Source organism: Lithobates pipiens, unplaced genomic scaffold, assembly GCF_037356315.1.
Source record: "Lithobates pipiens isolate NorthernLeopardFrog02 unplaced genomic scaffold, aLitPip1_a1.2 Scaffold_22, whole genome shotgun sequence".
NCBI lineage: Eukaryota > Metazoa > Chordata > Amphibia > Anura > Ranidae > Lithobates > Lithobates pipiens.
Window position 1 is genome coordinate 81,053,608 of NW_027507784.1, and position 26,324 is coordinate 81,079,931.

At 43.8% G+C, this 26,324-nt stretch overlaps 1 protein-coding gene across 1 annotated transcript in view; it reads right to left on the minus strand.

The window, feature by feature from the left end:
- SLC4A3 (solute carrier family 4 member 3) overlaps window positions 1–26,324 on the minus strand; it is a 73,752-nt gene that overhangs the window by 44,643 nt on the left and 2,785 nt on the right. The window contains exons 2-7 of the mRNA XM_077447782.1: window positions 25,897–26,033; window positions 24,533–24,713; window positions 19,615–19,750; window positions 19,152–19,287; window positions 14,232–14,325; window positions 1,770–1,954 (exon numbers count right to left, since the gene is read on the minus strand). Coding sequence (XP_077303908.1) covers window positions 1,770–1,954; window positions 14,232–14,325; window positions 19,152–19,287; window positions 19,615–19,750; window positions 24,533–24,713; window positions 25,897–26,033 — 869 coding nt within the window. The remainder of the gene's footprint in view (window positions 1–1,769; window positions 1,955–14,231; window positions 14,326–19,151; window positions 19,288–19,614; window positions 19,751–24,532; window positions 24,714–25,896; window positions 26,034–26,324) is intronic.

Here is a 26,324-nt window from a genome sequence, read left to right on the forward strand (position 1 = left end):
ATAAATCTTCTTAGTTAAGCTCTAGGTAAGTGTCTAAACCCAATAGGAGTTCTCATCCTTCTCCACCCCATCCCAAAATATTTGGCTGGAAATCCACCTTAATTTAGTATATTGTTTTTAAATATATATGTACAGGGGGGACAGGAATATTATGTGTCGGGACCAGGATCTGAACCCTTAACTTAACTGCATCCAGCTGTAGCTCTCCTTACTGTCTGAACCCTCGGAAAAGCCACCTGAGATGCTAGACAGCTTGCTGTCTGAACCCTTGGAAAATCTTGCCTTGTATCTTTTTTATGGTGAAACTTGAACTCCTTACTCCTCCTATGAACTTCCTATTTTACTGATGCCTTGCGCTTCCGCTTTGCCAGATTATTGTGCTATCTCTAGCCGATATCTTGCCCCTTTGTGCACCTGCAGCTGTCCTGCTCTCCACTATCACTTGTTACCGACCTTTGGCTTGTTCCTCAACTACACTTTCGCTTGATCCCAACCAGCAACCACTTGTTACCAACCTTTGGCTTGTTTACTGGCTATGCTTATGCTTGATCCCTACCTGCTATATCTGCTACAGAACCTCCTCACCTCCTGGTGGGGCAATCCTGAGGGCTGCAACCTGGTACTAACACACAGCAAAACCCATCTCCAACATCAGGAACTCTGGTGAATACCAGTTTAGACTACTAATGGTTACCCCTAGTAGAGACTACTGGCAAAGTGAGTAGTCTCTTTGTGTCTCCCAATTGTGGTTAACTATGGCAGGGTTCTGCTTAGCCAGCAGCAGCCCAGTCTTTTCCCCACACACCTGCTGGCTTCCAGACAGTCCTACCATTTTTCCTCAGCAACTTACAGACCTTTTATCCTTGTTCTTTTGCATCACCTAATTATTTGGACTGAATCATATCCAGCTAAGATGGCTGCCTTCTGCACTGGAGATATTCCATAGACAGGCTTTGCAAAGTGGCCCGCTTAAAGATGGCTATGTAGATGTTGCATTTGATCAGATAAACATTAATGTGAGTTCTAACATTTTTAATAAACTGCCCATTAGATGGTGCTTTTCCCTTTCTATATACACACCGGAGCGGTGGGGGAAATCGACAACCTATGATACTCACAAACAGTGTTTGCATCCCCTCTTCATATCACTGTGCCTATTTGTCTACTTTATACACAACCACTTTCTGGTTTGTTTTCATAACTGTGGCTTAAAGTGGTTGTAAACTCTCAAACAAACAAAACAAACCAAAAAAAGAAAAAAGAAACAGCTGCAAGACAAAGGCATAATGAGTTAATATGCATCGCATACTAACTCATTATGAAATACTTACCTTAGATCAAAGCTTTTGCAGCGGTCCCCGTACACCGATGTGACCGGCGACATGTCTCCCGAAGTTATTCCTGGGTTCACAAGCTTGGGCGCTGTGATTGGCCAGAGCTGCAATGACATTACTCGCATGCATGCACGCGGGAGGCGTCGGTCACGGTGCAGCCACTGAACAAATGGCACAAGCGAGCTGTTTCTTCAGTGCGCAAGTGCGGATGATGTTGACACATGCAGATACAGTGAATATCTCCTAAATGGTTCACGTTTAGGAGATATTCACTGTACCTACAGATAAACCGTATTATAGGCATACCTGTAGGTAAAAGTGGTAGTACAGGATTTACAATCATTTTAAATGGAAGAACAAAAATGTTTTGAGTTTTTGTGTCTTCACACCTGACAGTATATATAGAGTGACTCAACCAGGGCTGGAAGAACTGACCTTATCTGACATGAGGGTGGAGATGGAACGCCCCATCTCATGGTAATCCATATTAGATTGTGTGGGTCCGAGCAAGATAAAGAGGAATCGGACAGGAATGGGAACCTCCAGGACCGACTCCAGCAGGACAGCCTCATTGAGACGCACAAAAGCTGTGGCAGGGTTAGCCAAGAATTCCACGCAACCTGCGGTATACAATAGACATTATAATACCTTTATAAACATTGTACCAATGACCACCAATAGAACGCCAAGACAACTGCATCATTCATCACTGCTGTTTGGCTGAATTACTTTTGCATACTTAAAGTCCAACTGCAAGCTTGGGTATTCTCCCTCCACCCCTGGAGCATCCCCCAACACAAAAAAAAAATCCATGTACATACCTTTTTTGCTTTTTACCATGTTTATCCTCCGGAAGTGGGAAGATCATAAATGCAGCAGAGATTCTCCTGTGAGCTCAGGGAGAAGACTGCATGCCCTGGGCTCACAGGAAATGGGCTGTATTAAACCAGGCATCATTTAACCTGGAAGATCAGCAGCACCAAAATGTTGAATGGCACCAGAGCCGGAGGTGCTTTTTTCGATTTACAAACTGTAATGCCACGTACACACAACCGGACTTTTCGACGGACTTGGTCCGGTGGACTGGAATTCATCGGACAATTCGATCATGTGTGGGCTCCAGCAGACTTTTTCTTCCCAAAAGTCCGGCGGACCTAGAAATAAAACTAACTTCAAATCTTTCCGACGTACTCTAGTCTGGTCGAAAAATCCGGTCGTCTGTGTGCTAGTCCAACGGACTAAAATCGACGCTGGGACAGCTATTGGCTACTGGCTAGGAACTTGCTTATTCTACGTCATCACGTTCGAATCCGTCTGACTTTTGGAGTGATCTTGTGTCACCAAGTCCGTTTGTTTGAAAGTCCTGCGGACCTCAGCTGCAAAGTCCGTCGGATTGTCCGCCGGACCAAGTCCGTTGAAAAGTCCGGTCCTGTGTACGCGGCATAAGGGATGCATTTATGTCTTCTTTGCCCTAATATTGAGCTTTACATTAGAACTAAAGGAAAAAAGTTATATTTTTCATTTTGCATAGAGTAAAGGAGGGTTTTTCGTCATCTGTCCCATAGTCAAAAAAGAAAGTGAGAGGAAATCCCTCCAAAGTGAGGGAATCCCTGGTTGTGGCCAGAAGTTTCCCCATTGGAAGATTTCCCTTATATTCATGTTCTGGTGGCAACCCAAAATTTGGGATTCTATTTTACTTTCACTTTCAATGATAACGGTAATCAGGACAAACAGAGAGAGAGAGAACCTCCAGAACAGGGCCATAGACATCAATAAAAACTGCAAAGAAAGACCCGGTCCAGGTTCCTATTCCAAAGGGTCTCCTGCCTCTTCAGGTGTGAGTGAGGCTCAAAATGCAACCATATGCAGGGAAAGAACAAAAATGCAGATGGCCGCACTCCAATGAAATGTAAATTGTTTATTAATATCAATCCATACAGCAAGGATAAAAGATACACGTTTCACACCGTCAAGCCAGGTGCTTGCTCATAGCTCTGAGTAAGCACCTGGCTTGGCGGTGTGAAACACGTTAGATGTTTTTCTTTTATCCTTGCTGTATGGATTGATATTAATAAAGAATTTATATTTCATTGGAGTGCGGCCATCTGCATTTTTGTTCTTTCCCATCAATAAAAACTGTCAGGTGTTCTATTCTGTCTCTTCAAAACAAACAAAAAAAATGTTGCCTTTTTTTATACTTTGAAGCGGTAGTTAACTTTAAAAAACAAAAACAAAAAATGTTTCTTCCTGCAAGGTAAAGCCATAATGTGCTAGTATGCATCGCATACTAGCACAATATGAAAGACTTCCCTTGAAATGAAGCCCTCTAGCGATGTGCTGCCACTACTGCAGAGGCTTCCATCTTCCCCTGGTCTTCCTTCCGGGCTCACGGCAGCAACTGCTTGAATAGCGGAGCTCTGATGATGTCACTCTCGCCCATGGCACAGAGCTCTAAAGGAATGGCACGGGTATGCCAACCAAGCGAATATTTCCTAAACAGTGCACGCTTAGGAGATATTAATTTAACTTACAGATAACATTCTAAGCTTACCTGTAGGTAAAAATCTGCAACCAGAGTTTACTACTACTTTAAAGTGGTGTTACAATTCATTAAAATTCATCAAAATGTAAAAAAAAAATGTAAAAAAAAAAATTGGAATTTTTTTTTTAACTCGCCTCTAAATGCCTGTTTCTAGGGGGTCCCTCGTAGTCTGCCTCCTTCAGTGCCTGGACTGGTGACATCACTTCCCCTCAGCACAGGAAGGGCTCATCTCTGCCCCCTCCCTCCTGTCAGTCATCTGGGACATGCGACAGGTCCCAGATGACTGCGCGGACAATCACTGCGTGCGGAGCCGCTCATGCATGTGCAGTGGGTGCCCACAGTTAGAATGCCGGCACTGCCGAGCGGAGGGGGGAATGAGCGGGGCTTCGTTCCCCCGCATCGCAGGACCCTGGGACAGGTAAGTGTCCGATTATTAAAAGTCAGCAGCTGCAGTATTTGTAGCTGCTGACTTTTATTTTTATTTTTTTAAAGGGAACTTCTCTTTAAGTTACTTACTTTATGGCCATTTAAGCCTTTCAGAGTTGGGTGGATCACAAATTTCCCTTGTTCATTGAATATCACATGCAGTCATTTAACTACATCATGAGCAGAGGTCATTGCCGTGTCAATGCCCAGACCAAATGTAGAAGTGTCAGTATGTTACGGTTAAAGAGGAAGTAAACCCTGATGAGTTTACTTCCTCTTTCATTCCCTGCAAAGGCAAAGCATAATGGACTACAATGCATCGCATAGTAGTCCATTATGTGTCACTTACCTGACACAGGAGCCAGCGAAGTCACCGCTGTCCCCTGTAGTCCGGCGCATCCATCTTCTTGGTGGGGTCTTGCAGCTCTGCCGCTGTCATTCGGCGAAGCCGCGATGACGTCACTCCCGCGCATGCGCACGGGAGACGACACGCGCGGCAGCTCCGTCGCTGAAAATGCCACGCTTAGTGCGCCTGCGTGCCGCTGTCTACGGCGCATGCGCCGTAGACAGCGGTGCCTGTCTTCAGGCAAATATCTCCTAAACCGTATAGGTTTAGGAGATATTTCTTGAACCTACAGGTAAGCCTTAATCTAGGCTTACCTGTAGGTCAAAGTGTGTTGTAAGGGTTTACAACCACTTTAAAGAGTCATCAGAGTAAATTGATCATCAGAGTGATGCTTGGTAATACCTTCAGGTTGTAGGTTGAGGAGTGCTTCTGGTATAATGTTTTACTAATTTCCCTGTTTAGATTTATCATTATAGGATTATAAATGCACAAAAATGTAAAAAAAAAATGTTTTTTATTTTTTTTACACATTTTTTTTCCTATGAATTCATTATTTTTGCAACATTCTGCTTCCTCTTTTAAAAATTTATTTCTTTCTGTTTGAACCGCAAGTGCTCAAAGAAAGAAATACACTGAAAGCTGCAGCCTGCAAGGTTTGTTAACTAATAATGTGATTGCAGTCACAGCTGACATGGTGATCACATGATCAGGAACCACTCTAAATGGTTCCTGATCATTAGTAGAGTCCAGAAGCTGTCTGAGACAGCGTGGTCTTGGAATTAAACGCCAACGCTAGTTTGGGCTCCTAGTCCCATGAGCATGATGCTGTAAAACATTAAAGTGATTGTAAACCGTCTAAAAAAATATTTTCCCTTTCACACGGACGGATCGCTCAGGTCCGCTTGTCCGTTTTTTAGGCAGACCTGAACGGACGCTCCATGCAGGTCTGTGAAGTAACGGATGTCAGCGGTGACCATGTCCGCTGACATCCGATCTGCTCTGATCCGCTAAAATCAGACGTATGGCGATACGTCCTGGTGGATCAGATCGGACGAGATCTGATGAAAACGGACATGCTGTCCGTTTTCGTCTGATCCCTCCATAAAATCAGCGGGGCTCTGACAGGCCCCTCCCCGCTCAGTGAGCAGAGACGGACCTGTAATCCGCCGGCTCAGTGGAGATCAACGGTGCGGATCCGCCTCGTGTCGAAGGGGCCTTAGAAAAACAAACTTGTCATACTTACCTGCTCTGTGTAATGGTTTTTCACAGAGCAGCTCAGATCCTCCTCTTCTCAGGTCCCCGACTAGCACTCCTGGCTCCTCCCCCCTGTTGAGTAACCCCAGGGGCACTTGTGCAAGCTCACTCCTAAACCACCCTCCTGCCTCTATTGACACAGAAAGGGCAGGGGTCTTATTTGGTGTTACCCCATATCTGGTCTTAAGGTTTATCAGCAGTGCACCTACCCAGTATGTCCTGAGGAAGCTATTAAAATTGCAAAACACGTTGACAAGAAAGCATGGAGAAGTTTATGGATCCAACTCTTTCATACCTTATACAAAATGTTTGTATCCACTATGGATTATATGTACAGTAAAACTTTGGTTTGAGAGTAACTTGGTTTGAGAGCGTTTTGCAAGACAAGCAACATTTTTTAATAAATTTTGACATACAAGCGATGTCTTGATATACAAGTAGTGTCATGTCACAACTGAGTATAATATAGAAGAGAGGCGCCTCTAAGTGAAGCAATGTGGTTACATTTAAAGAAGGTACAACATTTAGCAACATATTGCTACACTGAGGCACCTCTCTTCTCTTTTACTCTGTAGCTCCTGATGGATTTTGCTTCTAATCTGATTGTGGAGGCTTCCATTTGTGGATGGACATTTTATGGTTACACAACCTGGTCACATTGCTATATTCTTTTTATATAGACTATAAACTGAAGGACTTATGAATAAATGGTTGTGGGACGAATCATCTGAGTTTCCATTATTTCTTATGGGGAAATTTGCTTTGATATAAGAGTGCTTTGGATTACAAACATGTTTCTGGAACGAATCATGCTCACAATCCAAGGTTTAACATAGATTTTTAGATCCATACTTCCATGTTCATTCTATTGGGTACTTGTTGACCTTGTCAGTTATTTGGGTGTCTTTGTCTGTCCAATGTTATTTTAATAATTTGTTGTGATAAAGATATTATATATTTTTTTAAATTAACGCCTCATGATATGCCCACAAAGTCCTCCTTGTTTTGATAGCAGTTTTTTTAACCTATTCAATCTTTTCATATATCTCTGCAATATATGTACATTTACTGGCGTTTTATCCCTTTAAACTGGTATCTCCCCATTTATGGAAAAAAAAAATATAGCAAAAAAAAATAAAAAATTATGTAGTAATGTATATGTAACTTACTATGAGGCACATCAAGACCCATTGGTACAAATTTGGTGAGCGGCACAAATTTTTCATTACCGGTTCATACTGTATATCGTTTCCTGCCAGAAGTCTGCACTAAGTTAAAAGCCAAATTTTAGGCAGTAGCAAGTATAATATTTGGTGAGATACTCCCTAAGAATTTATTACTTTTGCAGGGATGCAGACACTGCAACTTTCTCAGTAGAAGTGCATCAGCTGATTCTATCACACTTTAGACACTCCCAATGAGGAACCAGACTTCCAAAGGATAACATCCTCACCCTCTGTTAAACAACAATGTTAATGTGTTATACAACAATGTTAACAACATCCTCACCTTGTGGGGCTACAAACCCAAATACTTAACCTAAAGCTCAAAAACGTTTTTGGTGCTACTTTTGTAGCTTGATTTGAGCACATTGATGCATTTTTTAAAAGTTCTTTCCCCTTAGGAGAAATGTGCCCTTTGCATGTTTTTGAGCTTTTTTCTGCTCAAATGCAGAAATACAATAAAATAAATAATAACAATAAATAAAAAAAAAAAAGAATAAATAAATGAATTAATAAACATAAAAAAATAAAAATAAATGCAATAAATAAATATATAATAATACATTTAAAAAAAAAAGTATAAAATATATAAATAAATTAACTCCTAACCCATTAATCCTAAACCAAAAAAGAATACAATTAATAAATAAGTACCAATGAATAACTAAATAATAAATAATGAAATTGCTGAAAAAAGCTGAAAAGCATAGCAACAAATGATGAAACGGATGATTTTTTTTTTCATCTATTGGCTAATAAAAAAATGGCAAAGCTCAAACACTTCAAAAACACTGAATAAAAAAGCACAAAAACACTACAAAACGCACATAAAAGGTGCAGAATGGCCAAAAAAAGCTCAAAAACTTGCTGCTCAGGTGTAAATGCAACCTTAGGGTGTCACAATGGCTTATTTTTGGTGCTATATATCACTGTGGGTTTTTATACAAAAAACATTCAATTTTATGGGTATTAGACCACTGATATTAATAAAGAAACCTTTTTAATCTATTAATATATATATATATATATTTATATATATATATATTGTGGCAGCACCCAGGTAAAATCACCTGGTTGTATTCAGGGTGGGAAATATGTGTGTCCTAGATTCAGGCTTTATGCAGACTTTTACAATTAGAGGGGAAGAGTTAATGAGCCCAGCTGTAGTAAGTGGGCTCATTAAGGCCTCTACAAAAAACCCCAGCATGCATAGGGAGATGCTCCATCCTGGAACCAGTTTTGTGTGTATAGACTGGGGAGTCTGAGATCTGTTCTGTGCGGTGAGTTAACGCCTGTGTGGCAAACCCCTACAATAGAGACAGGGACTGGGGCAGCACAAGGCTGCACCCAGTTGTTAGACAGGGAGTCTACGTGTGTAGTTAGAGGTCAAGCTGACCAGGATTTATTTTCTTGTTTTATTGAGTTTGGCTGTTATATGTATCACTGCATGTAGCCTAAATAAACCGGATCTTTTGTTTTTTGCACCTACACCGCTGTCTGCTGTGCCTGACTTTGTGTTGTGAACCCATCCAGGGGGTCACACACACCCGCTACCGAGCGAACCCCCTCACAGTTGGTGGAGAATTTTGGCAGTTTTTTTTTTTTTTGTTAAGGCCAGCATGGAGGAGATACTGAGACAGCTGGCTCTAGCAAATGCAAACCAGCAACAAGCAAATGCAAACCAGCAGCAAGCAAATGCAAACCAGCAGCAAATAAATGCAGGTTTACAAAAGAGCCTTGCAGCTCAACAACAAGCCCAGCAGCAGGCAAATGCAAATCAGCAGCAGACAAATGCAACTTTGCAGCAGAGTTTGGAAGCCCAGCAGCAGGCAAATGCAAATCAGCAGCAGACAAATGCAACTTTGCAGCAGAGTTTGGAAGCTCAGCAACAAGCCCAGCAGCGATCTGAAGCCCGCTTCATAGACCTGTTGCAGAAGCAAGAGCAGAATTTTCAACAGCAAATAGAGACATTGATACAGCAACGTCCGCAGACCAATGAAGCAAGTGGGTACAATAATACCGCATCCTTTGGTGTGAGCCGTTTACTGACAAAAATGACTGGAGAGGATGATCCGGAGGTGTTTTTGACCACATTTGAAAGGACTGCTGAAAGGGAAAAGTGGCCTAAGGAGCAATGGGCTGGACTGGTGGCCCCTCTGTTAACTGGGGAATCGCAGAAAGCTTATTATGACCTAGAGCCTGACCAAGCAAAAGACTATGTGGTGCTAAAAGCAGAAATATTGGCACGGCTGGGTGTCACCCTGGCAGTCCGGGCTCAGCGTGTGCATAACTGGACTTTTCAGGTTGGAAAACCTCCCAGGTCTCAAATGTATGATCTCATTCACCTGAGCAGGAAGTGGCTGCAGCCAGAGATTTTGACCGCACCAAACATTGTGGAACGTGTGGTTATGGATCGTTTCCTGAGAGCTCTTCCTACTGCCATCCAAAAATGGGTAAGCCATGGAGACCCAGAAAATGCAGATAAACTTGTGGATCTGGTTGAGAGGTACTTGGCTACAGAGAACCTGACCACCTCTTCCAGGGACTCACGGACTTTCCCCCCTAAGACCAGATCATCCCCAGTGGCGGGTAAGATGACTCCAAGGGGTGAGGGTGGAGAGAGTGAGAGGGTGGGAGTTCTACCTAAGGTCTGGCGGGAGCAGCCCAGGAAGCCCATGCTGCAAGAGGCAGCGAAAAAAATGATTTGCTACCGCTGCTGGCAAGAGGGACATATTGCAGCCAATTGCCCAGTTGTGGATGAGCCTATGCAATGTGACTTTATAAGGGAGAGACGTCAGTCGCTGTTTGCGACAGTTGCATGCACTGCCATTCGGGGACCTGAGAAACATTTATGTAAAATGTGTATTAATGGTAGACATGTTGATGTGTTGCTAGATTCAGGTAGCCTGGTAACATTGATAAAAGCTGAATTATTTACTACAGAGGTCTCTGGGAAGAACAGGGTGGCTGTTATTTGTGTGCATGGGGACACCCGAGAGTATCCTGTAACTTCAGTGTTTTTTGAGACCCCCAAAGATAACCTCTCTCATCAGGTGGGGTTAGTGTCTCAGTTACCACATGATGCTATTGTGGGAAGGGATTTTCCAAAATTCTGGGAACTCTGGGATTGTCCTGAGGCCCCCATTGGTGCCCCTATAAACCAGGAAGATGACCAGAATTCCTCTGGGAGTGGTGAGGACTCTCCTGAATTTCCCTTGTCGGTATTGGCGGGGGAAACTCGAGAAACTGGGGAGGAGCCAACATCCTCAGGTGAAAACATGCCGTCTGTGGAGTTTTCGGATCTTGAGGTTCACAGGGAAAATTTTGCCACAGAACAGTTAAAAGACCCCACCCTAATAAAGGCACGGGAAAATGTGGTGAAAGTAGATGGCGAGTTAGTGAACCCAGATAAGACTTGCCCTTATCCTTACTTCACTATGGAAAGGGACCTGCTATATCGAGTGGCTCAAAGGGCAGAAGAAACCATTGAGCAACTTGTAGTGCCCAAACCTTACAGGAAGTTGGTGTTAGAATTGGCTCATGGACACATTCTGGGAGGTCATCTGGGGACAGAGAAAACCAGAGAGAGGGTATTGCAGAGATTCTATTGGCCTGGGGTCATGAAGGAAATAGAAAAGTATTGTTCCTCCTGCCCTGTGTGTCAGAAGTCGGCACCTATGCCATATTTCCGTAACCCACTGGTACCTCTTCCTATCATTGAGGTCCCCTTTGAGAGGATCGCAATGGATTTGGTAGGTCCGATAATGAAGTCTGCTAGGGGGCACCAGTACATTTTGGTTATATTGGACTATGCCACCCGTTATCCGGAAGCAATTCCTCTCCAAAATACCTCGGCCAAAACCATAGCCAAAGAGCTATCCCTTGTTTTTAGCCGCGTGGGTATTTGTAAGGAACTGCTTACGGACCAAGGTACACCCTTTATGTCCCGGGTTATGAAAGAATTATGCAAGTTGTACAAAGTGAAGCAATTGCGTACATCTGTGTATCACCCCCAAACAGATGGGTTGGTTGAAAGATTCAACAAAACCCTAAAACAAATGTTAAAGAAGGTGGTGGATAGAGATGGAAAGAATTGGGATTGTCTAATACCCTATCTGATGTTTGCCATTAGGGAGGTACCCCAATCCTCTACGGGTTTCTCACCCTTCGAGTTGCTCTATGGGAGACACCCAAGAGGGCTGCTGGATATCGCCAAGGAAACTTGGGAAAATGAGAGTTCTCCTCACAGGAGTGTGATTGAGCATGTCGCCCTGATGCAAGATAGAATTGCACAGGTAATGCCAATTGTAAAGGAACATTTAACCCAAGCGCAGTTAGCACAACAGAGAGTGTACAACCGTGGGGCCAAGACACGTACTTTTTCCCCGGGGGATAGGGTCTTGGTGCTAGTCCCTACGGTTGAAAGCAAATTTCTGGCCAAATGGCAAGGTCCATATGAAGTAATTGAAAAAATTAGTGAGGTGAACTACAGGGTTAGACAGCCAGGAAGGCGAAAGCCGGAGCAGATCTATCACGTCAATCTGCTGAAAGCCTGGAGGGATAGGGAATCCCTAGTCGCAGAGACTTTGTCACAAGTACAGCCTAATTGCTTAGTTCCTGAGGTTGGGATAGCAGACACCTTATCGAAACCCCAACAACAGGAGGTTAAAGAGTTTGTACTTCGTAACAAAGAGATTTTCTCTGAGCTTCCGGGACAAACATCTGGCGTAGAGCATGACATTATCACCCCGCCAGGAGAAAGGGTAAAACTAAAACCTTATAGAATACCAGAGGCCCGACGGGAGGCAATACGTGGGGAGGTTCAAAGGATGCTGGAATTGGGTGTGATAGAGGAGTCCCAGAGTGACTGGTCCAGTCCTATTGTACTAGTGCCCAAACCTGATGGGAGCTGGCGGTTTTGTAACGATTTTAGACAATTAAATAAAGTTACAAAATTTGACACCTACCCCATGCCACGTATAGATGAGTTGATAGACCGGCTGGGAACAGCCCGATATATGACAACTCTTGATCTCACCAAAGGGTATTGGCAAATTCCCCTGGCCGAGTTGGCCAAGGAGAAAACTGCGTTTGTAACCCCAGATGGGGCATTCCAATATAAGAGAATGCCGTTTGGGTTACAGAATGCATGGATAAGATTCTGAGGCCCCATCAGAAATATGCTGCAGCTTACCTGGATGATGTGATTATCCATAGCACAGACTGGGTCTCACATTTGCCAAAAGTACAAGCAGTCCTAGACTCTATCCGGGAAGCTGGGTTTACGGCCAACTCAAAGAAGTGTACCATTGGACAGGAGGAGGCCAAATATCTTGGGTACACTATTGGGAGGGGGGTGATAAAACCCCAAGTCAATAAAGTCGAGGCCATACAGAGTTGGCCACGTCCCAACAGCAAGAAACAGGTACGAGCCTTTCTGGGAATCGCTGGCTATTATCGACGATTCATTCCCCATTTTGCTTCTCAGGCTGTGCCCCTCACCAACCTGACAAAAGGGAAAGAGTCGGTTATGGTTAAATGGTCCCCAGAGGCTGAGGAAGCATTTCAGTCCTTAAAAACAGCCTTATGTAGCCAGCCAGTGTTGTACTCACCAGACTTCTCTAAGGATTTTGTTGTACAAACTGATGCATCAGACGTTGGGTTAGGAGCAGTGTTATCCCAGGTCTGGAACGGGGAAGAGCACCCAGTCATTTACCTCAGCAGGAAGTTAAAGTCCCATGAGGTAAATTACTCCACGATTGAGAAGGAATGTTTAGCAGTGAAGTGGGCTCTAGATTCCCTTCGGTACTATCTGCTAGGTAGGCACTTTGACCTGGTGACTGATTACGCTCCTTTAAAGTGGATGGCTCAGAACAAGGAGACCAATAGAAGGGTAAATAGGTGGTTCCTAGCCCTACAGGAATTTAACTTTACAGTTAAGCTATGCCCTGGTGTTAAAATGGGGAATGTGGATGCTTTGTCTCGGATACATGCGTGTCTGGCTGCTTGTGTTACAACCCCAAGGTTGAAACAAGAGGGGGGGGGTATGTGGCAGCACGCAGGTAAAATCACCTGGTTGTATTCAGGATGGGAAATATGTGTGTCCTAGATTCAGGCTTTATGCAGACTTTTACAATTAGAGGGGAAGAGTTAATGAGCCCAGCTGTAGTAAGTGGGCTCATTAAGGCCTCTACAAAAAACCCCAGCATGCATAGGGAGATGCTCCATCCTGGAACCAGTTTTGTGTGTATAGACTGGGGAGTCTGAGATCTGTTCTGTGCGGTGAGTTAACGCCTGTGTGGCAAACCCCTACAATAGAGACAGGGACTGGGGCAGCACAAGGCTGCACCCAGTTGTTAGACAGGGAGTCTACGTGTGTAGTTAGAGGTCAAGCTGACCAGGATTTATTTTCTTGTTTTATTTTGTTTGGCTGTTATATGTATCACTGCATGTAGCCTAAATAAACCGGATCTTTTGTTTTTTGCACCTACACCGCTGTCTGCTGTGCCTGACTTTGTGTTGTGAACCCATCCAGGGGGTCACACACACCCGCTACCGAGCGAACCCCCTCACAATATATATATATATTTTTATATATATATATATATATATATATATATATATATATGTATATATATATATATATATATCATTTTTGGGATGTTGTGTAGTTTTTAATCCTCTATGAAACCCCCTGCTTTTTCTATATTTTCCTATGTATATGCACATTAATGTTTTATCTTAAAGACACAGGTGGAGATGGCAAAAAGTATTATCAAAGTGATGTTAGTATAAAATTAAAACTAAAAATATTAAAACATGCAAGTTCCTTGTCATTTTTTTTATTATCATTATTAATATTTAGATTTTACTGTGCTTTTGTTCAGAATCTGTATATATTTTTACACATTTCAGCTTTCATCTGCCAATACTACTAAACAAGGAGCCTAGGGTTCCCAAAACCTTGTTTTTTAAATACTTTCGGTTATACTCTAACTGCATCACCTAGACAATAATTGTTGTAATAATGCCTTTATTCCTTGCAAACACAGAACATCACTTGTTTTGCATTCAATATTAAGGGAATAATAATCTGATCTACTAACCCACAAGCACAACGGTAGCTTCTGCATTCTCCGGGATCTTCTCCATTAACTTCCAGTGCTTTATACGATGACCATCCGGACCATTCAGTGTTTTCTACACCAGAACAGGACAGCAAAGAACAAGGTAATAGGCCAATGGAAAACCAACCCAAATGTGTCCTGGCACATTTTGAAACATTACTATAAATCAGCCCATGTTCAAGAGTCTCATATGGGTGTCAATCTATGTGAGGCAATTTCCCAAAGTCCTACTCAACCAAAGCAATTGGACAGTTCAAAAAACTTTGACTATTGTTGTTTTAAAGCCACTAAATAAAACAGCCCCAAGATCATCTTCTCCTTCACTGTCTAAACAGGAACACTTATGGAAACCACGTATTTCTGTTAATGGCTGTAGCTGAGCCAACAGACATAGTGAAAGGATTGCATTTGCGTGTTTCTCTACCCTACCTTGGTGTTGGTGGTGGAGGAAGGAGCACACTGGCTGGTCGCCATTATTTGTTTTTTCTGCTCTAAACACATGAGGGGTCATCCGCACTCAATCTTTTTGGATCTGTGTACCACCTAACTTTTTCCAAAATGAAGGGAGCCAGCCACCTTACTAAACCCAGAGTCCAGGTGACAGCACACATGCCCAAGAACCCCTATAGGCCCCTGGGGACCTACCTTTTCTTTTATCCTTTGTGCTTGTTTTGGACAATTGAAGGTACATGTGCCACCCCTTGATGGAGACACCCTAACATACTTTGAATTTATGGCTTTATGTACTCGCTTTTGTTAGATCTTTTTAGACAATCAACCCCCTGAAGAAGACTTATAAAGTTGAAACACGTTGGGATTTTTCTCTCTGTGCATCTTTTTCCATTTGTATTTGTACCCCCAGTGAAGCCTGTACTATATACAGTCTCAGCTATCACACTTTTGTATTTAATTATTTTACAATGTACTATTATGTCCAAGCTGTTTCAGGGGCTATTTTAAGTTTATTTTGTCATTTATGTGTAAATGTATGGTAAATTACATGTTGCATAAAAAAAGCAAAAAAGAAATAAGAAATAATAAGCAATTCACATATCCAACGGTTATGCAAAATGTAAATCAATAAAGTGAAACCATGACACAACGTAAAGTACAATGACATATCTTTTAGAGAAAGGAAACTGAATCTGTGCCAAGTGGCATGAGCGCTCATAATCTACCTGCTCTCGTGGGATTTCCCCCTCTTCTATCATATAATGAGTCCAGAGGTTGAGTGTACCTGATAAGGTTAAACAGCAGCAGACTTCATGCAAAGGGTTCGAGTCAGCTTTACACCTGATGATTATTTTTCATACCTGTAGCAGCCAATGCAAAACCAGTTGCGGAGGTGCTAGCCCTGGAGTTTCCAACCAGGCTTGCCAAATGGAGTAAAAAATATGCGAGTTGCATTCCTATGCTGATATGTTAGGGGGTCCCTGATAAGCATGTAAGTAACCTGTTCCACCCATTGTTTTTTTGTGGGAGCATGTGGTGAGAGCCAGAATCTGGCCACTAGCTTTCTAGCAAGATACTGTATAATAATATGATCACTGCTACATTGGAGGGTAAGGGATATATTTCTTCATCAATAGCTCCTAAAACAATGGCCATGGGGTCCAAAGGGACCCTAACCTGGTAGACTGTGGAGATAGTATCGGTTATTTCAGTCCAGTAGAGGTGTAGTTTGGTGTAGTGCCAGATTAAATGGATTAGAGATCCCTTCTCCCTATTGCATTTGGGACCAGGGCCGGATTAAGAGTATCATGGGTCTGGTGCTGACGATTTTGATGGGCCTTTTTATGGAAATAAATAAAATGAAAACATTTTTTTTTGTTAAAGTAAATTAAATATTTTAAACAAACCACTCATTCACACCGTATGCACAAGAGAACCCATGTGAATGAGCCCTTATTTTTTTAAATTATTTATTACATTTTTGAATTATTTTCTTAATTTATTATTATTTGTTGGAGTTTCTTTATTTTTTTTCACAATACTTTTTTGGGAGAATGGAGCACTGGAAGGTGTCGGTACTGCATACACATGGGGGGCCCAGAGCAGGGGGAATATAATGGACAGTCTGGGGTGATCAGTATGGGGGGAGGTGCAATTACAAGCACCGATCTCCCTCTAGAGGAGGTGACGTGGCTTTCAGCTGCTTCATGGAGAGCCATAGAGGGAGTCTGCCATGGTGATGGTGCTTGTGATTGCCCGCCGCACCGATCACCCCGACTTTCAGATTCCCCCTGCTGCAGGAGGTACAAGGATCGTCTTATGCAGTGCAGTATTCAAATGGTCAGTCCGTCCCTGCTGGGCCTATATTAAGGTAGGGGCCTGGAGCTGCAGCTCCAATAGCCCCTACGTTAATCCGGCCCTGTTTGGGACACAGAGGAGAATCCCTTCTTCCCCATTGATGCAATTGAATGGACGTACGGTAAGCCCTATGTAACAAGAATAGCTGAGATAGCCTACGTGATTGTGAGACTGATGTGATTGGCCCAGATTGCAAGCATAATTCCCATGTTTCGTCACTTATCCCCCCCAGGTCCTCTGTCCCTTCTACATGATAGGGCTACAGGGTCCTGTATGGATTCCAATAAGCTCGAAAAGATGTGAGATTTCAGGCCCTTTTTCTTCTTCCATAGAAAATGTCCCTCATCGGAGAGTGACCAGATAGTTTTAGTGTAGATACACAGCCCTGGGCTTGGAGAGCATGTCTTAATTGGAGGTATTTATAGAATTGATGTCTGGGTAGATTCAATTCTGTTTGGAGGTCCATTAAGGATTTCAACACATTTTGGTTATATAGTTGGGAGATATTACAAATACCAGCCAATCTCCATATTTGGAAACTTTCTAGTTTGCATATCTCCGCAAAATTAGGGGGGCACCACAGCAGGGTTTCTACAAGAAATCCCATCACACCCAAGCTATGCTTAACAGTAGTTCAGAGCTTTTTTAGGAGAATAACAGTAGGCGCCATTTGTGGCAGATGAGATAGTCCCGCCTCCAAACCAGCCAAAACAGAGGTGATACACGTTCCAGTCTGCAGTAGGCCATCAACCGGGTTGGATTCACCCGGTGAACCAAGACCACTCAGGTGTTGTAGTTGAGATGCATAAAAATAAAGCCTAGGATTAGGTTCTGCTGCTCCTCCCCGATCTTTGACGTACTGCAGTGTGAAAAGGCTGATCCTAGCTACCTGCTTTTTCCATATCAGAGATCTGAACAGGGTGTATATACTCATGAACCATCTACGAGGTATCTGCTGAGGGGAACTGTGCATAATGTATAACAGATGGGGGCCCCAGACCATTTTGATTACATTTATCCTTCCTATTACCGTCAGTGGTAATTTATACCAGGTGTTACAGGTCATTTGGAATCTTTTCAATAGGGGTAGTAGATTTTCTTCTAAATAGGTCAGGGGGTTCGCAGAGACCTGTACTCCTAAGTATATAAAAAAAAGAGACAAATTTGAGGTACTCTGCATCAATTGGCAACATAATCAGTGGACCAGCTGAAGGCAGAAGAACCGATTTGCTCCAATTGATAGAGAATCCCGACAAAGACCCGAAGTGCTGAATCACCACCATTGAGTGTCATCCACATAAAGGGAGATCTTCTCGACACCCGACGTTCTGTTAAATTCTGCAATAGTCAAGGACAACCATATGGTAGCTGCCAGCGGCTCCAGGGCCAACAGCGAATAACAGGGGTGACAATGGACACCCCTGTCTCGTACCCCTAAAGAGGGGAAAGCCGCATACAACAGCCTCACCCAGGCAATAAATGTATCTTCTAGTACAAAGCATTTCAGCACTTCCCACAGGTAAGGCCACTCGACACTGTCGAAAGCCTTAGCTGCATCTAATGATAGAATTACACTCTGGCCAGGATTATCGACAGGTAGCTGGAGGTTGAGAAACAATCTTCTAATGTTAAGGGCTGTGGACCTAGTGGGATAAACCCCAACTGATCTTTATGAACAATTTTGTGGATAACTTTGGCCAGTCAAGTAGCTAGCACCCTGGCCAGCAATTTCACATCTGTTGTTAGTAACTAAATGGGCATATAGGAATCTAGGGATTGGGCCTTCTTACCAGGTTTTAGCAAAAGTACAGGGGCTATTTTTAATGTTGCTTCAATAAAATATTGTACTTTTAGCTACAGTATATATTACATATTCTGAGTATATATTTATTCTGTTCAAAAAAGATACAAGTCCATCTAGTTCAACCAATACAAGGGAGGAAAAAATTATACAATCCTAAAAAAAAAAAGCAATGCATGATCCAATTTGCTTATCTATTACTCCATGGAATCTTCAATCTCTCAAGAGGTACTGCACTTAAGTGTCTTGGAATTCTTAAAGAGTCTTGCTTGGATCACCCATACTATTACCCCCCAGGGCATAGGTCATATACACTTCTGCACCATAACTCCCACTCCCAATTCAGGTAATGTCTTAGTTGATGTGTTGGGGGTCCCTCTTCAGGGCTTAATGTGCTGGTTGACATGCTGGACTTAAAGCTGTTCAGATCGTTTGGAAAGAGTAATTATACTTGTTATTAAGCAGGGTTTCCTTGCTGATTTTGGCCTACTTCACAACACTTACCATTACTATTTTCAAGTGACTTTGGAATTTTTGAGTCCAACCACCTTACCTTGTAATCTCTACTTCCAAAACTTCTTTGTCTTCATCTTCTAGAAGCCCTTTTGTCTATGAGAACTGCCTAACTAGAGTCACAGTATATCATATTTTGCACCAAAGTTCCTATACGAATTTGGGATCCCTACCACCTTCCTATGTTAGTTATATTGGTTGCATAATGGACAGCCTCACAGACAAATGGAAAAATCTGTATAATGGTTCTTGATCTGCAGCCATCCCTCACTCACCTGCTTGTTGTCCGGGTCAGCGTGGGCATTGTTGGTGTTGGTCTCTTTCTGAGGACTATTGGTTGGTACATAGTTTCCCACTGCGGATGTGGTGCTAGTCCGTGGATGATGGGAGTCTCTTCCATCATTGGGGTGGCTGGCAAAGAGCAAAAATATTTTAAGACTGTCATAGAAATTCAGCAAAGTAATATTTCTACAAAAAGATGAATCAGATACCAGCATCTCTTCTTTGCCTTCTTTAATGTACCCCCATCCAATGATTTGTTTTACACCCATCTCCTCAAGCAATAGCTTCAAGTGAAATGGCACATCTGATCATATAATATGCCTCTAGCTACAATATTGCCTGATTAGCCAGTAATACATACCAGCATGCAATGAAGTACTTAGAGGCCACCAACCAATTATCGTAATTGAGCCCACTCATGCTAGTTCAGCTAGTGATGGATGAAGCACACATTACCTGTGCTTCAGCAGCAGAGAGCGCAGGACATTTGAGCGATCTATCGCTCTGATCTGATCTGAAACAACCATTGAATCCACAATCATCTGAACTATTCCCAACATAGTAGTCTGCTCCAAGTCTAGAAGGATTGCTCCTGTAGGGAGAAAAAAAAAAAAGAAGCTTTTTCGATTTTCTATGAACTTATAGGGGGACTAGCACCAAAAATATACAGTATGTTTTCATGATAAGTGCACGCATGCTAAGATATGTGTCATTTTATCACTTGCAGGTATTTATTACCTCTCTCAGATATCACAATACTAACCCTGGCAATGCCTTTATCTGCTATGCCTAGGACAGAGACATTTTTATTCAGGTAACAGTCAGCACCTGTTAATTGAGTTACTGGCTCAGAGATAACATATGCATGTAAAAGCTGGTGCCCATGGAGGTCCTGGCTGTATTTGCAAATATCTGACACAGTTCAGCCCCAGCTGCTGTCTCTCACTATGGGGTGCTTTGCTGTCACTCTGGCTTGACCGGGAGCTGGAATGGTTAACTATGTACTTCTGAGTGATGGGGGACTTGGAAGGCTAGTATCGGTCAGAACAGAAATCGAGGCACCTGCAGGCTGTCGGGGCTTGAGAGTAATTCGGGAAAACTGGAAGAGTCCAGTTCCTACTGATTTGAGTGGATCTACCTTGTCTGGCCATGGGCTGGGAAGGCAGAGGGAGCATCCACAGTGTCTGTGACCCCTGGGAGTGGTCGCCCTAGGGGTACTCTTAGTAACACATGGGTGTTACCCCCTAAAACAGTCCCTAAAACTTTTTTATGTACTGCGCCTTTTAGGGCTGGGCAATTTTTGTCTTTCAGGCCTCAGGGCCCAGCCAGTGCACATGCACAGCCACTTATTTATTTTAATTTATTTTCACTCTAGTGTTTGTCACTTTCGTTTTTGTGTGTTTTTTTTTTTCACACTAGGATGAAGGGTGTGAGTTCTCGGGCTTGACCCGATGTCTAGGGGGAGGATGTGTGGCCTTCTGGTTCCTTCCTCCCCTGCTCTTGGGGGGGTGTCTCCTTCGGAGAGCCCCTCGACGCAGTATTCGATGGTTGGCTTTGGCTGACCTAGAAGAACGGGGACTGCCAGGCCCTATGTCCCTATCAGGAGCCTTGCGCTCCAAGGGGATCAGGGAGAGATTCTGCCCCTTCAGGGGGTGGACTAAAACACACTCTTAAGTGCACTTGTTTTGTGTGTTTCACATGCAGGTTTTTAGAAGGTGGAGCTTTTCTGCTGTTCTTCTGTCAGATATGCATTTATTTAGACTTATAAAGTAAATAACTGTATTCAGTGGCGTCGCTAGGGGGCAGTTACTGGGGCTATAGCCCAGAATCTTGCCCCGAGTCTCTTACCTAGAGTTGGCCCTTGGTCCCATCTGCTCAGCTGGTATCCAGAGGAGGAACATGACTAGTTAATGTTATCAGGCACAAGTTCTATATATCTATATTTAGCAGTTCCGACAATTTAATCCTTGTCCCGATGTCCACTTCTATACCAATCTGCCAGGCAATGCAATTGTTGGGAACGCCAGCACAAGGATTACTCCGCCGGGACTATTTGATGATTTTCAGGCTCAGGCCAAGCCTGTGGTTCTGACAATTACATTGCCTGGCAGATTGGTATAGAAGTGGAGGTTGGTAAAATGATTAAATTGTTGGAACTGCTGAATATAGATAAGAACTTGTGCCTGATAACATTAACTAGACATGTTCCTTCCCCAGCCACCAGCTGAGCAGATGGAGCCCAGAGTCCAGTATGGCCTGGGTCACCAAAAGCAGTAAGCACTTGAGCTAAGGGGTTAAACAGTCCTGCTGCTTCCCCTGGCCACCAGCTGAGCGGAAGTTTTTTTTAAAAATTGCTGCAAACAAGAAGAGGGGGCTCTGATGTAAGAGGGACCCTGATGTAAGGGGGTGCTCTCTGGGCACCCTGATTTAAGGGGGGCTCTCTGGGGACCCTGATGTAAGGGGTGCTCTCTGGGGACCCTGGTGTAAAGGGGGGCTCTCTGGGGACCCTGATGTAAGGGGGGGATCTCTGGGGACCTTGATGTAAGAGGAGGCTCTCTGAGGACCCTGATGTAAGGGGAGGCTCTCTGAGGACCCTGATGTAAGGGGAGGCTCCCTGGGACCCTGATGTAAGGGGGGCTCTCTGGGGACCCTGATGTAAGGGATGCTCTCTGGGGCCCTGATGTAAAGGGAGGCTCTCTGGGGACCCTGATGTAAGGAAGGGGCTCTCTGGGGACCCTGATGTATGGAGGGGGCTCTCTGGGGACCCTGATGTAAGGAAGGGGCTCCTTTCTGGTGACCCTGATGTAAGGGGGGGACTCTCTGGGGATCCTGATGTAAAGGGAGGCTCTCTGGGCACCCTGATGTAAGAAAGGGGCTCTCTGGGAATCCTGATGTTAGGAGGGGGAGCTCTCTGGGGATCCTGATGTAAAGGGAGGCTCTCAGTGGACCCTGATGTAAGAAAGGGGAGCTCTTTGGGGACTCTGATGTAATGGGGATGCTCTTTGGGGACCCTGACGTAAGGAAGGGGCTCTCTGTGGACCCTGATGTAAGGGAAGGCTCTCAAGGGACCCTGATGTAAGGAAGGGGCTCTCTGGGGACCCTGATATAAGGGGAGGCTCTCTGGGGACCCTGATGTAAGGGGGGCTCTCTGGGGACCCTGATGTAATGAGGGGGCTCTGGGGACCCTGATGTAAGTGGGGGGAGGCTCTCTGGGGACCCTGATCTAAGGAGAGGCTCTCTGGGGACCCTGATGTAAAGGGAGGCTCTCTGCAGACCCTGATGTAATGGGGAGGCTCTTTGGCGACCCTGATGTAAGAAAGTGGCTCTCTGGGGACCCTGATGTAAGGAGAAGCTCTCTGGGGACCCTGATGTAAGGGGGGGCACTCTGGGGATCCTGATGTAAAGATAGGGCCTCTGGGACCCTCATGTAAGGAAGGGGCTCTCTGGGGACCCTAATGTAAGGAAGGGGAGCTCTCTGGGGACCCTGATGTAATGGGGAGGCTCTTTGGGGACCCAGATGTAAGGAAGGGGCTCTCTGGGGACCCTGATGTAAGGGGAGGCTCTCAGGGAACCCTGATGTAAGGCAGGTGCTCTCTGGAGACCCTGATATAAGCAAGGGCTCTCTGGGGACCCTGATGTAATGAGGAGGGCTCTGGGGACCCTGTTGTAAATGGGGGGGCTCTCTGAGGACTCTGATGTAAGGGGAGGCTCTCTGAGGACTCTGATGTAAGGGGAGGCTCTCTGAGGACCCTCATGTAAGGGGAGGCTCTCTGGGGACCCTGATGTAATGGAGAGGCTCTTTGGCGACCCTGATGTAAGGGGAAGCTCTCTGGGGACCCTGATTTAAGGAAGGAGCTCTCTGGGGACCCTAATGTAAGGAAGGGGAGCTCTCTGGGGACCCTGATGTAATGGGGAGGCTTTTTGGGGACCCTGATGTAAGGAAGGGGCTCTCTGGGGACCCTGATGTAAGGGGAAGCTCTCAGGGGACCCTGATGTAAGGAAGGTGCTCTCTGGGGACCCCGATATAAGGGGAGGCTCTCTGGGGACCCTGATGTAATGAGCAGGGCTCTGGGAACCCTGATGTAAATGGGGATCCACACTCAGCTATGTAACGATATTGTATATATATATATATATATATATATATATATATATATACATATACACACACATACATGTATATTATATACATGCGTATGCCCGCCCAAGCATATGACTTTCTTTATTTTGTTGCTATGGGCTCTAGCCACAGATCTTTTGTAGACCTAGCAACGCCTCTTACTGTATTTATATATATTATGTAGGCCCAACTGCTCCCCTTGCCCTTTCCATGCACTGTATACCCTGCACTATAGACATCTATCAGCCAATGGCCTTGTCTAAAGGGCACATGCTAAGCCTGCAACTCTTCAGTGGAAGAAGGAAGGAAGATTTAAAGACATATACGCTGTAGAATGAGGTAAAAAAAAACTAAACTAAACCCAAAAACAACATTTGTATATAAAGCAGCTTACCAGTCCTTAGATGTGGTGGTTGCTTTCATTTCCCTTTTCAGGATTTGTATTTATTTAGGGCTTACATACACTTTGAAGTTGAAATTATATTTACATATTTTGCCCCAACCCCCCCCCCCCCTGTTCTCCCATCATAAATGTGCTTAAAAAAAAAACATCTTTTAAATAAAACATTTCTATTTTAATTACATACCTTATTTTAGACCCAATGATGTCATCACTGGGTCTCCATGCCTCTCTATGCAGAGCATGGTTTGCGGGAGGGTCTGGCAGGGCACTGTACAGAGCTTTCTGAAATGATTACAGCACTCTGCCTCAGTACAACAGCCTCCAGACATGATTTAAGAGCCTGGAGGAGAGGGTGTTACTAGGCAGGCTCTGTTTGTATGGTGGTGCGTTCACTTAAACTTCACTTATGTAAAAATATATTACCCAAAAGTCCATTCTGCTTCCCAAGAAGCTTTGCCTGCAGGTTTACAGAGTGCTGTAAACATTAGCCATGCTCAACCGTAAATTCTGCTTCTTGTGGCTGGGAACCAGTGATCTGGCTAGAGTGTCTCTGCACTCACATAGCAAACTTGTAGAAAACTTAAGCTGGCCACTCAAATTCAAATCTTTATTGGCTACTTAAAAAAAACTCTATCAGGCTAACATGTTTCGACTGTAGTAGCCTTCCTCAGAGCTATGAGGAAGGCTGCTACAACCAAAAAACGTTAACCTGAGACAGTTTGTTGCACAATTGACTTGTTGCAATTGTGCAACAAACTTGTGAAGCCTGGCAAGTCTATCAATAGCTTAGCAAGTCATTTTCAAACTTGGAGCTCATTTGCTTGCTATCTGGGTTGATCTTTAAAACCCACCATGTGCAATCGTCTTCCTGAGTTCCAGCAAGCTACGGAAGGAAAGGGAAGCCACGTGAGGTTTGCCCCATCGGGAGGTCTCTTGTTCAACATCCTCCTCAAATTTTATCCAGCGAGCAGTCTCCTTCCACTGCATCTCCTGCACCCCATCAGTGACCAGCTCATTCAGCTCCACAAACACCTGAACACAAAAAAAGAAGAAAATGAACCAGCTGTGAGCAGAGGTGGCAGAAGTCTTCCACAGGATAGGATCACCCTAAACATGTTTTAACAACTAGTCATGCAAAGTCTTTTATAGTTTACCTCTCATGAATTGGGATGAGTTTAAGGTTCGGTCCAAACACTTACCCATTCCACGGGAGCGGAACGCCATATATAATAGCAGTATTACTATCGCTGTTATACACAATGGCTTCCTGCTGTCAATGGTTGTTAAGGAAACCATTGGATGCAGGCACCTCTGAGCCCTTAAAAACCAGGGACATCACCAGCCAAAAAATTGGCATTGGGGTCCCCATAATTTATATCAAGCCTTTCAGGTCTGGTAAGATCTTTAAAGACCAAATGCTAAAAAATGCATGAGTTTCCCCCCCCAAATTGTATAAGAGGGAACCCAATGCAAAAATCAAGGGGATAAAAGTGTGAAGTCCCCCCAAAAATCCATACCAGACATGTATCTGAGCATACATGCCTGGCAGGCCAGGAAGGGTGTGGGGATGAAACAAGCTCATGCCCCTCTTCTTTTCTGAAGCGTACCAGGTCATGTGTCCTTAACATTGTATTTTTATTTTTTTTGGCTTTGGTACATGTACATGATTCATCTGGATCAACTGTGGGCATAAGGTTCTGTTTATAGTCACCAAATGGTCTGTTATATGGCATATTATGCCTGCAAAGAGACAAATCAATACATCTCATATGTACTGTATGTGATGACTGCCCATCTACCACCATTTTTTTGGTCTGGGTTTTTCATGTGCATGCACAATAGGAAGGCACATGGTTCTACTAGGCAAGCCTGCTTCCAACTTATAAAAATTGTAATAATGTCCCATGGTATAGGACACACCCCCTACCAAAAAAAATCTAAAAAAACATTAGTTAAACCCTCTAGTGTTTTTTTTTACCACTATTATACCTTTATACTAGCTTTTCAAATTTACAGATGCAGCAATTTAGAAATTGGATGAAAGGTTTAGCACTGGGAAACACTTCATGAAAGATAAAAAGTGCATTTTATATACAACTATATAGATCAGACCAAAATGAGGGACAAATGAGGAGGAAAGAGGGACAGAGGGACATTGCTCTAAATCAGGGACAGTCCCTCGAAATCAGGGACAGTTGGGAGCTATGAATATCACCTCATGGGGTCCTTTCCGTTCGGGTTTTTTCTTGGTCCAGTTCATTGGTGGGAGGACTACAGTGGCATCTTTCCTGCTTCCCCGACACTTTGTCACCAGCTGTCTGCGCAATGCCGGAGGTTCCTCCAGGTTCAGAACTACACAAAGTAGACAATCAAAATAAGTATAGTTATAAATAACCCATAAAGATCAGTATAAAGCCTACCGGGCTTATCTAACCAAGCAGAGCAAAGAGAGATGGGGTGCCATAATCCACAGCAAGCACATCAGGTCACCTTTCATCAGTGTGAAAGAATTAAAACAATGCGATATCTGGGCGGATACAGCCAGCTCACAATGCCCTCAAAATAAACAAGTTTGCTAACTATAGATAAATGCAAAACAAAGTACGTACCTATAGCTCAATTTTGGCTATTGGAACAAACATT